This window comes from Indicator indicator, chromosome 3 (genome assembly GCF_027791375.1).
Source record: "Indicator indicator isolate 239-I01 chromosome 3, UM_Iind_1.1, whole genome shotgun sequence".
In the NCBI taxonomy this organism is placed as follows: domain Eukaryota; kingdom Metazoa; phylum Chordata; class Aves; order Piciformes; family Indicatoridae; genus Indicator; species Indicator indicator.
Genome location: NC_072012.1, coordinates 49576104 through 49589349, shown reverse-complemented (window position 1 = coordinate 49589349; position 13246 = coordinate 49576104). Strand labels below are relative to the sequence as shown.

Sequence of the window (13246 nt, the reverse complement as noted above, 5' to 3'; positions counted from 1 at the left end):
GTTTGGTTTGGTTTGGTTTGGTTCTTTGGTTTCGTTTTGTTTCGTTCTTTGGTTTGGTTTGGTTTGGTTCTTTGGTTTGGTTTTGTTTCGTTGTTTGGTTTTGTTTCGTTCTTTGGTTTGGTTTGGTTTCGTTTGGTCTTGTTCTTTGGTTTGGTTTGGTTTGGTTCTTTGGTTTCGTTTTGTTTCGTTCTTTGGTTTGGTTTGGTTGTTTGGTTTGGTTTGGTTTGGTTCTTTGGTTTGGTTTTGTTTCGTTGTTTGGTTTGGTTTCGTTCTTTGGTTTGGTTTGGTTCTTTGGTTTGGTTTGGTTTTGTTCTTTGGTTTGGTTTGGTTCTTTGGTTTGGTTTGGTTCTTTGGTTTGGTTTCGTTCTTTGGTTTGGTTTGGTTTCGTTTGGTCTTGTTCTTTGGTTTGGTTTGGTTTGGTTTTGTTCTTTGGTTTGGTTTAGTTTTGTTCTTTGGTTTGGTTTGGTTTTGTTCTTTGGTTTGGTTTGGTTTGGTTCTTTGGTTTCGTTTTGTTTCGTTCTTTGGTTTGGTTTGGTTTGGTTGTTTGGTTTGGTTTGGTTTGGTTCTTTGGTTTGGTTTTGTTTCGTTGTTTGGTTTGGTTTGGTTTGGTTCTTTGGTTTGATTTGGTTTTGTTCTTTGGTTTGGTTTGGTCTTGTTCTTTGGTTTGGTTTGGTTTGGTTCTTTGGTTTGGTTTTGTTCTTTGATTTGGTTTGGTTTAGTTTTGTTCTTTGGTTTGGTTCTTTGGTTTGGTTTGGTTTGGTTTGGTTTGGTTCTTTGGTTTGATTTGGTTTTGTTCTTTGGTTTGGTTTGGTCTTGTTCTTTGGTTTGGTTTGGTTTGGTTCTTTGGTTTGGTTTTGTTCTTTGATTTGGTTTGGTTTAGTTTTGTTCTTTGGTTTGGTTCTTTGGTTTGGTTTGGTTTGGTTTGGTTTGGTTTTGTTCTTTGGTTTGGTTTGGTTTGGTTCAGTTCAATAACCATTGCATTTTTTCTGGCATTTTCCTCTTTCAGAAGGGTTTCTGATTATCCATGTCCAGAAACAGCAGTGTCTTTCAGAAAAGAGAGGAGTCATCGTGGAAAAGTGCAACATGACCAACCTCAACCAGCAGTGGCAGTGGACAGCAGAGGACAGACTCCTGCACCTCAGGTCTGCCCAGTGCCTGAGCATCTCCACGCGCTCCGCCCTGTCCTCCCGCAGCATCGTCGTCGACTGTCCCCAGGCGGTCAGGTGGACCTGCCAGGAGCAGGATGGGCTCCTGAAGGTGGCCAACAGTTCTCTCTTTCTCACAAAGCAAGGCCAGAAGGTGATGGCCAAGCAGAGTAAGAAATACCTTCACACATGGATGCAGCTGGAAGCCAGTGAGACGGGGAAGCCTGTGTATGTAGACCTGTGCTCAAAGCAAGGTGAGCTACCCCCTCTGGGAAGTGTCCTAGTAACACAAATGCCTCTTCTATGCTACCTCGGGTGTTTAACACTGTGGAGTTTTATGCAAACAGAAAAATGGTTTGCCTAGTTGAGAAACAGAGAACCATAGCAAGAATATCTGCCACAAGTGCTCTCTTTCTCACAACTAGAGGCTTTTAACAAGCCAGTTTGTATTTTGAAGATGTCTCTCCTTTTCTCTACTCCAAATCTTTGCATCACTTGTGCCAGCTCAGATCACTCTTCTTGTGTCAGCTCAGATCACTCTTCTTCTGTCAGCTCAGATCACTGTACTTTTTTTGTCATTTCCATTTTTAAACAGAATTGTAGGAACTAAGTCCCAGTCCTTTTTAAAAATGTGGATGTACAGAAGTCCTTCTCCTCCCCATTCAATTTGTCAGGCAAATCCTCCATCAGGGTGGTGAGACAGTGGCACAGGTTGCCCAGGAGGTGGTGGAAGCCTCATCCCTGGAGGTTTTGAAGGTCAGGCTGGATGTGGCTGTAAGCAACCTGATCTAGTGTGAGGTGTCCCTGGCCACGGCAGGGGGGGTTGGAACTGGCTGATCCTTGAGATTGCTTCCAACCCTGCCAGTTCTGTAATCCTGTGAAATCCAGATTCTATCTGTCAAGAGCAAGCAGATGTCTGAAAATCAAACATTTGTGCAATTCTTTCTCTGATTAACCCAAATGCATGATTAGAACAGACATGGCTTACAAATTCATCTTGACACAGTGTCACCTTGCCCTTAGATGCAGCATATGTGGACACACCCAAGATCCTGAAAATAACCAAAAACCTCAGCTGCTCTTGTAGCAGCACTTGGAGATGCATGGGGTCTGTGCATGTCCTTACAGAGGCACTGGTACACCTGTGTGGGTGATGGAGGCACTGCAGTGCTGCCTCATGAGGAGAGGCTGAGAGCCCTGGGGCTGGTTAGTCTGGAGAGGAGAAGGCTGAGAGGGGATCTATTAACTTGTATTAACTAATAGAGAAGGACTGCTTGGGGACATTAAGGTCGGGAACAGGCTGCCCAGAGAGGTTGTGCAGTCTCCTCTGCAGACTTTCCAACCCCACCTGGATGCATCCCTGTGTGGACTCCCCTGGGTGCTGCTGCTCTGGCAGGGAGATTGGACTGGATGATCTCTGGAGGTGCCTTCCAACATCTGATGTACTGTGAACAGCCTTGGTGACGGTCACCATGACATGGTGCAGTTTAGCATGACACAGGGTAGGAGCAGGGCAGTAAGTAGCATTACAGCCCTGGACTTCCAGAGGGCTAACTTTGTACTCCTCAGAGATATACTCACAGGCACCCCATGGGCTAAGACTCTAGAAGGTAAAAGAGCCCGAGACAGTTGCTCAGTGTTTAAAAGCCACTTCCTCCAAGCCTAAGCTAGGTGTGTCAGGCTCCTGACAGCTGCAGGAACTGAGAAGGATAAACACAAGAGTAAAGAAATTTTTTAGACTGGACATTAGGAACCATTTTTTGAGGGCAAGAGCAGTCAGGGATTAGAATGTGAGGGGCAGGGAGGTGGTGGAGTGCCCCAAGCCTGGCTGTGTTTGAAGGTGGTTTGGCTGTGGTGCTTGGGGCTGTGGTTTAGGGGTGAGCCTTGTAGAGTAGGGTTGTGGGTTGGCCTTGGTGATCCTGAGGGGCTTGTCCAATCTGAATGTTTCTGTGAGAATCTAATGCCCACAGTGCTGGTCTTGACCTCCAGATGCATGTCAAAATGTTCGGTGTTGAATGTGTAAAGCTAACCTTCCAAGAACATCTGTCTGCCTTCAGGGAAAGCAGTGTCTCAGCCTGAAACAACATCTGCAATCTAGATTTAGCTAAGATAGTAACAACTGAGCAAAGTCTTTGGAGCTTAAATGGTTTTAAGTTTTTCTCCTCCTGACTAACCCCATATTTTGATATCATTTGCCCTTTGTTTTCATAGTACCCAAAAAATCCAGTTATACTTTGGCAAAAGAATTGCATCCCAAACATCTTACCAGCCCAGAGAGAGTACAAGCTCCAAACCCAACACTGCGACTCCCTTTAATTCTGAGCCTAATTCAAATGCCAAGCAGGTGTCTTCAGAGCCTGGAGGAAAGACTGAGTTTGGGTTTGATTTCGGACCATGAATTTGGATTTGCATTGGGTTTTTTTGCCACACTCGTGACCTAAAGGACTCTTTGTGGCAATCAGCAACAGTTTCAATGTGTATCCCATCTCTGTTCAATCAGATATCACTTTACATCTATCATCAGAGAGTTCTTGCACCCACCTGTAGTTGAATCTGGCCCCTGGCTGAAACAGCTCACAGGAGGAATGGCCATGAGCTACCAATCTCCCTTGAGATTTCAGTTCTCCTCAAATTCATAAGGAGGATCATAGGATCCCAGGATGGTAGGGGTTGGAAGGGACCTCTGGAGATCTTCCAGTCCAACCCCCTGTCAGAGCAGGACCATAGAGTCCAGCACAGGTCACACAGGAACACATCCAGATGGGGCTGGAAAGGCTCCAGAGAAGGAGACTCCACAACCTCTCTGGGCAGCCTGTTCCAGGGCTCTGGGACCCTCACAGTCAAGAAGTTCCTCCTCCTGTTGAGGTTGAACCTCCTGTCCTGGAGTTTATATCCATTGCCCCTTGTCCTATCCCAGGTGCAAGTGAGCAGAGGCTGTCCCTGTCCCTTCCTTCCTGACCCCCAGCCCTCAGCTATTGATAGACATTGATCAGATCCCCTCTCAGTCTTCTCCTCTCCACACTAAACAGCCCCAGGGCTCTCAGTCTCTCCTCACCAGGCAGTGCTTCAGTCCCTTCAACATCCTGGTAGCTTTCCATTGGACTCTCTCCAGCAGATCCCTGTCCCTCTTGAACTGGGGAGCCCAGAACTGGATGCAATATTCCAGGTGTGGCCTCAGCAGAGGGGAGCAGAGGGGGAGAATCCCCTCCCTGGCCCTGCTGGCCACACTTCTCTTGCTGCAGCCCAGGCTCTGCTTGGCTCTCTGGGCTGCAAGTGCTCACTGCTGGCTCATGTTGAGCTTCTCATCCCCCAGCACCCCCAAGTCCTTTTCTTCAGGGCTGCTCTCAAACCAGTCCCTGCCCAGACTATATCCCAAGTGGTTTTATTACTTACTGTTATGTGCAAAGTACTGAAGAATCATAGTGAGATCTACAAAGACATAAAACAAGTTGGACAAGGAATTCAAAATAGGGAAGTAACAAATTTTCATCTTGTTTTGTTTGAAGTCTAAAACAGACAAAGTATCAGGTACTGTGTATGAGCCAAAGCCTGAAGTTCAAACTGTGACCCCTGGTCCTTCCTGCATTTCATAAACTGTGAGTCTTTCATAGAGTCATGGAATGTTTTGGGTTGGAAGCAAACTTTACAGGTCATCCAGTCCAACCCCTTTTTCTACCACACTTTCTGGCCCTGTATCTTCTCTTCTACTTGGGCTTCTCTCTTCCCCATGGTCCATTTGCCTACTTCATATCAGAACCTGAGCTCTGAGCTTATTGAGTTCACATCCCACTGCTGACCCTTCAGGGGGTGAGAGGGAAGGTAGAGGAGCCCTTGAGCAGGCTGCCCAGAGAGGTTGTGGAGTCTCCTTCTCTGGACACATTCCAAATCTCACCTGGATGCATTTCTGTGTGGACTCCCCTGGGTGATGCTGCTCTGGCAGGGGAGTTGTACTCAATGATCTCTGGAGGTTTCTTACAACCTCTAATGTACTGTGGTACTGTGTAGAGGAGTCCAGAGCAGTGCACACCTAGAGCATGCTCCAAAGCACTGAAGCAGCAGTTGCAGCTGCAGAGTGTGGTAAGGAAAGCCTTGTACATCTTCTTGGCATTCTTGGGGAATCACAGAATCAGCCAGGTTGGAAGGACCTCTAAGATCACCAAGTCCAACCCTGCCTAATCAACCAGACCATGGCAATAAGTGCCTCATCCAGGCTTTGCTTAAACACCTCCAGGGACATTGACCCCACCACCTCCCTGGGCAGCGTATTCCCATGGCCAGTCTCTCTTGCTGGGAAGAACTTCTTTCTAAGATCAAGCCTAAACTTCCCCCTGCACAGCTTGAGACTGTGTCCTCTTGTTCTGGTGCTGCTTGTCTGGGAGAAGAGACCAACCCCCACCTGGCTACAGCCTCCCTTCAGGTAGTTGTAGAGAGCAATGAGGTCTCCCCTGAGCCTCCTCTTCTCCAGTGAAGGGAAAGCGACCACAGGAATGGTGGCAGAAGTGCAGGAAAGGCAGCAACTCTTACCCATTTTAATATCTCTGGGCTTTCATTTTCCCACATCTTGAAGTGTCCATAAAAACTGCACCAATCCCTCCATAGGCTCACAACAGGTTGGATTTTTGTTGTGTTTACCTTTACAGATTTCTCCAGGATAAATCAGAGCAGTGAGGATCAAAATTTTCATTGCACCTTTGAGACAGCCCAGAACTTTTATCCTAAAAAAAGCTTTCACTCAGAACCCTTTTCTAACTCCCTGAAATATTATTTTATATGATTTTGTTAGTGAAAGAGTTTGCTAACACCTGTGTGAGCCCATGAAATAACAGAAAGTATTTGAGCCTTCTTTCTTTGGTCAAAGCAATACATTGCCACTGGCTCAGCTGGAAAGAGAAAGGCATCAATGGCAGATCCTTGAGCACAAGACCTTGTGCACAATCTAATGGCACAGTGACAGAAGCTCCAAGGTAAATGCAATGAAGCCCAGGGCTTTGGTTTCCATAACTTTTCAGTCCCAGTAAGCCACAACGCAGAGAACAAAATCAGATCAGGGTTGGAGCAGTTCTGCTCTGAGGACAGGCTGAGGGAGCTGGGGGTGTTCAGCCTGGAGAAGAGGAGGCTCCAGGGAGACCTAATAGCAGCCTGCCAGTACCTGAAGGGGGCTACAAGAAGGCTGCAGAGAGACTGTTTGCAAAGGCCTGCAGGGACAGGATGAGGGACAATGGCTTCAAACTAGAGCAGAGCAGATTCAGATTGGATGTTAGGAACAAGTTCTGCACCATGAGGGTGGTGGAACACTGGAACAGGTTGCCCAGGGAGGTGGTTGAGTCCCCATCCCTGGAGATGTTCAAGGTAAGGACAGGGCTTTGGGCAACCTGATCCAGTTGGGGATGTCTCTGCTGACTGCATGGGGGTTGGACTGGATGAGCTTTGGAGGTCCCTTCTATGATTCTATGATTTCCTTCTCTTGTAAGCAGGCTGCTGCTCTGCAGCTGGCTACAGCCTGCAGCACACCCCACAGATGAAATATGTGCATGGTCAGGATGCCATCATTTCATCATAGAATCATAGAATCAGTCAGGGTTGGAAGGGACCACAAGGATCATCCAGTTCCAACCCCCCTGCCACGGGCAGGGACACCTCACACTACAGCAGGCTGGCCAGAGCCTCATCCAGCCTGGCCTTAAACACCTCCAGGGATGGGGCCCCAACCACCTCCCTGGACAACCCATTCCAGGCTCTCACCACTCTCATGGGGAAGAACTTCTTCCTCATGTCCAGTCTGAATCTCCCCATGTCCAGCTTTATTCCATTCCCCCCAGTCCTTATCTGGGGAAGAGAAGGCTCCCAGGAGATCTTCTTGTGGCCTTCCAGGATCTGAAAGGGACTACAAGAAAGCTGGGGAGGGACTTTTTAGGGTGTCAGGGAGTGATAGGACTGGGGGGAATGGATCCAAGCTAGAAGAGGGGAGATTCAGATTGGATGTTAGGAAGAAGTTCTTCCCCACGAGGGTGGTGAGACACTGGCACAGGTTGCCCAGGGAGGTGGTGGAAGCCTCACCCCTGGAGGTTTTTAAGGCCAGACTAGATGTGGCACTGGGCAACCTGATGTAGTGTGAGGTGTCCCTGCCCATGGCAGGAACTGGCTGATCCTTAAGGTCCCCTTCCAACCCTACAATTCTATGAAATTCAAGCTTATCAAGAGCAAATGGATTGGGCAGAGACCAAGTTCTTGTTCCTGGTCCCTCTTCAGGCTGGTGGAATATTTCTGAGGTCCAAGTGTTTGACTTCCAGAAGACCAAGCACTCCTTCAGCTCCTGCACCAGGAGTCTGTTACCCCTGGCTGCTGAGCCCCACAGTGTTGCTGGCAGCACCAGCTTCCCTTTTGTGGAGCAGCAACTTTCCTCAAGCACAATTGCCCTGGAACACAGCTGCCTTCCTGTTGGAGCTGCTGCTCTTTGTCCCTGAAGAGAGCCAAGGGGGTTTGTTTTTTAATGTGTTTTTAGGTTGGGTGTGTAAATCTATATTTAGGAACCAAACTGTGTTGCCTTTTTCCCCCCTGAGTGCCTGCTGACCACTTGATGATGTACTTGTTTTTAGCTGTCTTTCTATCAGTAAGTTCTACTCCCTGCTGAACCTGGAGATAGCTGAGAGGCACAGAGCAAGCAGGCCTAATTCTCCCCAAGTCCTTGGGGCAGCATTTCTGGCTGCTTACCAGAGCCCCATGGCTAAAAGGAGATCCCCAGAAACCAAGGCTGATGTGCTGTTTAGAATGAGTCCGGATTTGTGTCAGCTAAGGGGTTTGTCACAGCAGCTGATGAGAGTTTGAGCGCAGGGTGGCCCCTGCCAGACTCTTCCCTGGCCTTTTGGTAGAGGCCATGAAGGTCTGGGAGGTAGGACCACAGCAGGCTCTGCACCACAGGCACTCTGCAGAGAGTTGTTCTGGGCTGCATTCAGAGGAGTGTGTCCAGCAGATCCAGGGAGGTTCTCCTCCCTCTCTACTCTGCCCTGGTGAGGCCCCACCAGGAATATTGCATCCAGTTCTGGGCTCCCCAGTTCCAGAGGGACAGGGATCTGCTGGAGAGAGTCCAGGGGAGGGCTCCAAGGATGCTGCAGGGACTGGAGCACTGCCTGGTGAGGAGAGGCTGAGAGCCCTGGGGCTGTTTAGTGTGGAGAGGAGAAGACTGAGAGGGGATCTGATCAATGTCTATCAATAGCTGAGGGCTGGGGGTCAGGAAGGAAGGGACAGGGACAGCCTCTGCTCACTTGTGCCCTGGGATAGGACAAGGGACAATGGATATAAACTGCAGGACAGGAGGTTCCACCTCAACATGAGGAGGAACTTCTTCACTGTGAGGGTCCCAGAGCCCTGGAACAGGCTGCCCAGAGAGGTTGTGGAGTCTCCTTCTCTGGAGCCTTTCCAGCCCTGTCTGGATGTGTTCCTGTGTGCCCTGTGCTGGATTCTCTGGTCCTGCTCTGGCAGAGGGTTGGACTCAAAGATCTTCAGAGGTCCCTTCCAAGCCCTGACATCCTGGGATCCTGTGTGGTTATGTTTCCATACCTAAAGGGAAGGTAGAATGGTTTGAATATTGCTCAATAATAGTTTCCTTTATGTCCTTTCTGTTGATGATCTTGTGCACTATTAAGCAGTTCTTGTGGTTATCAAGAACAACCTACAGAGTTAAGCTTTCACTGGGGAACACACAACTTACCCAGCAGCAGCATGAGGATGATTGTGAAGGCTTGGACCAGACCTGAGGGTTCAATGAAGCTATTTGTATGGTGGTAGGAGGGGGCAGAATCAGATCTGTGGCATTGTTTTCAATGCCTTGATTTGGAAAAACCTTTGATCAAGATTTTTGGTAATTCAGTGGAGAGCTGGGAGATTTCCATTCACAGAGAAGTGCAGTCAGATGCAAAAGGAGAAGAAACTTCCTCTGGGTATCAATCCATTGAGCAAACCAATTCTTTTCAAGAGAATCCAAAGCTGGATGTCAGGTGAACATACTGTGCTGTGGAGCATGGAAGTATCTCACAGTACCACAGTACATTAGAGGCTGGAAGGGACCTCCAGAGATCATCCAGTCCAACCCCCTGCCAGAGCAGCATCACCCAGGGGAGTCCACACAGGAATGCATCCAGGTGGGGTTGGAAAGTCTCCAGGAAGGAGACTCCACAACCTCTCTGGGCAGCCTGCTTGAGGGCTCCTCTACCTTCCATCTCACCCCCTGAAGGGTCAGCAGTGGGATGTGAACTCAGTAAGCTCAGGTTCTGATATGCAGTAGGCAAATGGACCATAGGACATGGGGAAGAGAGAAGCCCAAGTAGAAGAGAAGGGCCAGAAAGTGTGGTAGAAAAAGGGGTTTGTGCTGTTAAGGTTGCTTCCAACCCAAAACATTCTATGACTCTATGATGGTGATGACTCCCACGAGGGTTTCCAATCTCACCTTTGTTTCTGGATGCAAATGAGAGTGCTGCAAAATCCTTTGTAAAAAGGTGTTATGAACAGAAACATTTACAGACACACAAATCTGCCATACACACCCTGGTGACTCCATGGGAGCTCCCCCACTGATCCTCTGGCTAAGAGCTAATCACACATTGCCCTGCTAAGACATCCTAATTGCACCCCAAGTAATTACATTGGGAAACTTCTGCTGCAATTTAACTCACTCATTTTTTTTTCCTTTTTTTTTTTTCTTTTAGAGAGTTTGTGAGCTAAAATTGTTATAAATGGCAGCCAGCCCAGTGGCTCAGCAGCAAAACAAGGTTTGGAGACCCCAGTTCAAGGACAGCCCAAGTGTCTTGGGCACTGAGCCAAGGCACACGAGCTGTGCTGCAGCAGGGGCAGGGCAGCTTTGTGTGAGGAGAAGGGGCCGGGGAGCAATCACAACCCCTCAGCTGTAATGCGATGCTACCAGAGGGAGAGGCCACCACGGCTTGAACCCTGCCCTCAGAGCCACAAAGAGAGGATATTAAATACATACCAGTGGGGAGGAAGAGCCATGAAAACGGGGAGGAAAAATGTGTAGTAAAATCTTTCCTGCACTTTGATTGCAGCTTTGGCTTTCTGCAAAGGAGACGTGACTGGAAAAGCAGCTCCCCCCCCCACTGCCTTTGAGGCACTTCAGCCATCTGATATGACACAACCCTGCAGCAGCCTGCCCAGGGGAAATGTGCAGTCTCCCTCTCTGGAGATATCCCAAACCTGGGATGTGTTCCTGTGTGGTCTGCTCTGGCTGCTCCTGCTCTGGCAGGGGGCTCGAACTGGATGAGCTCTGGAGGTTCCTTCCAGCCCCTAACACTCTGTGATTCTGTGATTGTTAGCTGAACCTTGGGAAGAGAACAGGCAGAGGTTAGCATGCTGTCTGCATGGCAGTGATTTGAAAATCCAAGAGGCATGTCCCATGGGGGTGCAAGGGACTTACCTTGAACAAATATCTTGAACAACAACAAAACAAAAACCCTAAAAAATTACCTTGAACAAATTATTTTGAAAAATTACCCTGAACTTAGATTATAGAATCATAGAATCAACCAGGTTGGAAGAGACCTCCAAGATCATCCAGTCCAACCTATCACCCAGCCCTATCCAATCAACCAGACCATGGCACCAAGTGCCTCATCCAGTCTTCTCTTGATGAAAGAGGGCAGAGGAAAATCTGGCCCATGTACTTAAACAGGGGAGGGTTGACCTTACAGAGCTGACACCATGTGATGTTTGATCACAGAAGCACAGAAAACATCCAGTTGGAAGAAACCTCTAAGCTCATCCAGTCCAACCTTCAACCCAGTTTAGGGTCAATCCTAAACCATGTCCCTAAGTGCCAGCTCCACAGGCTGCTTAAACACCTCCAGGGATGGTGACCCCAGCACTGCCCTGGGCAAACCATTCCAATGTCTGAGAGCCCTCTCTGGGAAGAATTATTTCCTAGCATCCAGCCTGGTGCAGCTTGAGACCATTTCCTCTGGTCCTGTCACTTGACACCAAGGAGCAGAGCCTGCCCTCTCCTCACTCCAACTCTACAGGTAGTTGTAGAGAGCAGTGAGGTCTCCTCTCAGCCTCTTCTTCTCCAGCCTGAACACCCCCAGCTCCCTCAGCCCCTCCTTATAGCCCAGGTGCTCCAGGCCCTTCTCCAGCCACGATGCCATTCTCTGGACACCCTCCAGCACCTCAATGTCCCTCTTATAGTAAGGGGCCCAGAACTGAAGACACCCAAGCAAGTGAAAAAGTTACAAGTGCAGATGCTAGGAGTGAAAACACTTGAGAAAGTACAACCTTTCTCTTCACCTCATCATCTTTGATGGATTTCCCCCCCCCCCTGCTTTTGCACAGTCTTTGATATAGATGCAAAATATGTTTGCACTGAAAACTTAAAATACCTGCAGAACTGACAGGTGCACTGAACATTCTTAGAAGTTATATTGATCCCAGGATCCCAGGATGGTAGGGGTTGGAAGGGACCTCTGGAGATCTTCCAGTCCAACCCCCTGCCAGAGCAGGACCAGAGAATCCAGCACAGGTCACACAGGAACACATCCAGACAGGGCTGGAAAGGCTCCAGAGAAGGAGACTCCACAACCTCTCTGGGCAGCCTCTAGTTGCCACTTAAAGAAGAGTTTATCAAAATGTAGAGCTGATTTTAATTGCTTTTATTTATTTTAGATCTCCAAGATGCAGAGACTTCTGTATGGAGTACTAGAACCACATCCCCCTCTTTGAACACCATAACCTCCAGGCCTGAAAGTCTGCTGAAGAGCAGCACTGAGATGTTCATCAGGAATGTGACTGAGCACTTCAGCAAGAATCTCATTGAAGACCTCTACTTTGACTTGAAATCTGCAGTGACAGAGAAAACCTGGATTCCAGCAACTACCCTGCAATACTCCAGCACTACAGAAGAGGTAAGGCAGAATGATTATTGATTGTTTTTTATTAAGCCTGCTCCACTTTGTGGAGCCTGGTAGCTATTACAGGTGAGGGAAAAAAAAAAAAAACAAACAGCTCCAAGACTGAGCTTTGTTCTTTATTTTGATGGGATGCTTTGCTCATGCTGATAGTGCCCTTTGCTAGAAGCACAGCTGCAGGGAAAAAAAATCTGCCTTTGCTGTACAGCACAGCCCCTGGTGTTCACAATGCACTGGGAGAATCTCTAAGCTTGAGAGCCACGCTTAGGTGATGTGAGGTGCAATGGATGTGGCAGGAGCCAGAGGAGCCTGGGGGCTCTGGTCTCAGTGGCTCAGGCTGTGCACTGCATGGAGGTCTATCTCTGATTACACTCTAAGAATCACAGCATGTTTTATGGCCTTACAACCATGGAACTGTCAGGGTTGGAAGGGACCTCAAAGATCATCCAGTTCCAACACCCCTGCAATGGTCAGGGACATCTCACACTAGATCAGGTTGCCCAGAGCCACATCCAGCCTGGTCTTAAAAACCTTCAGGGAAGTTTTATCCTTATTTAGGATAAATTACACAAATAATTTATGAAGCAAGTGAAATTTGAGTGCTTTAACTTGCTTTAAAAGGACCCCTGGCCTTGACCCTGGTCAGCTTTTCTACTGACCAGTGGGCAGAAGGGAGACACACAGCCACTTCTTGATGTCTTCTCTGTCCCACCCACCACAAACATCCCTGGCAGAGGAGGGGAAAGGGGATGCCAGCCCCATCCACTGAAGGACCTGAGAGTGGTCATTCAGGACCTACACATCAGTTTCCAGTCTTTCTTTCCTGCAAAACTGTATGTGGGTAGATTCAGATTGGATGTTAGGAAGAAGGTCTTCCCCATGAGGGTGGTGAGACACTGGCACAGGTTGCCCAGGGAGGTGGTGGAAGCCTCATCCCTGGAGGTTTTTGAAGGCCAGGCTGGATGTGGCTGTGAGCAACCTGCTGTAGTGTGAGGTGTCCCTGCCCATGGCAGGGGGGTTGGAACTGGCTGATCCTTGAGGTCACTTCCAACCCTGACAATTCTATGATTCTATGATTCACTGCACCCCTATTCCATAGGTGATGGAGGCAGTTTAGTTAAAATATATTTATTCTGGCTTGGTGTAGGCAGGTTGAGCTTATTTCTCTGTGCCCTCTGTCCATAAGCACACATCCTG

At 48.4% G+C, this 13246-nt stretch overlaps 1 protein-coding gene across 1 annotated transcript in view; it reads left to right on the top strand.

The window, feature by feature from the left end:
* Nucleotides 1-13246, top strand: part of PTPRB (protein tyrosine phosphatase receptor type B) — a 91621-nt gene that overhangs the window by 1822 nt on the left and 76553 nt on the right. Inside the window, exons 2-3 of the mRNA XM_054399579.1 lie at nt 1007-1399; nt 11808-12046. Coding sequence (XP_054255554.1) covers nt 1007-1399; nt 11808-12046 — 632 coding nt within the window. The remainder of the gene's footprint in view (nt 1-1006; nt 1400-11807; nt 12047-13246) is intronic.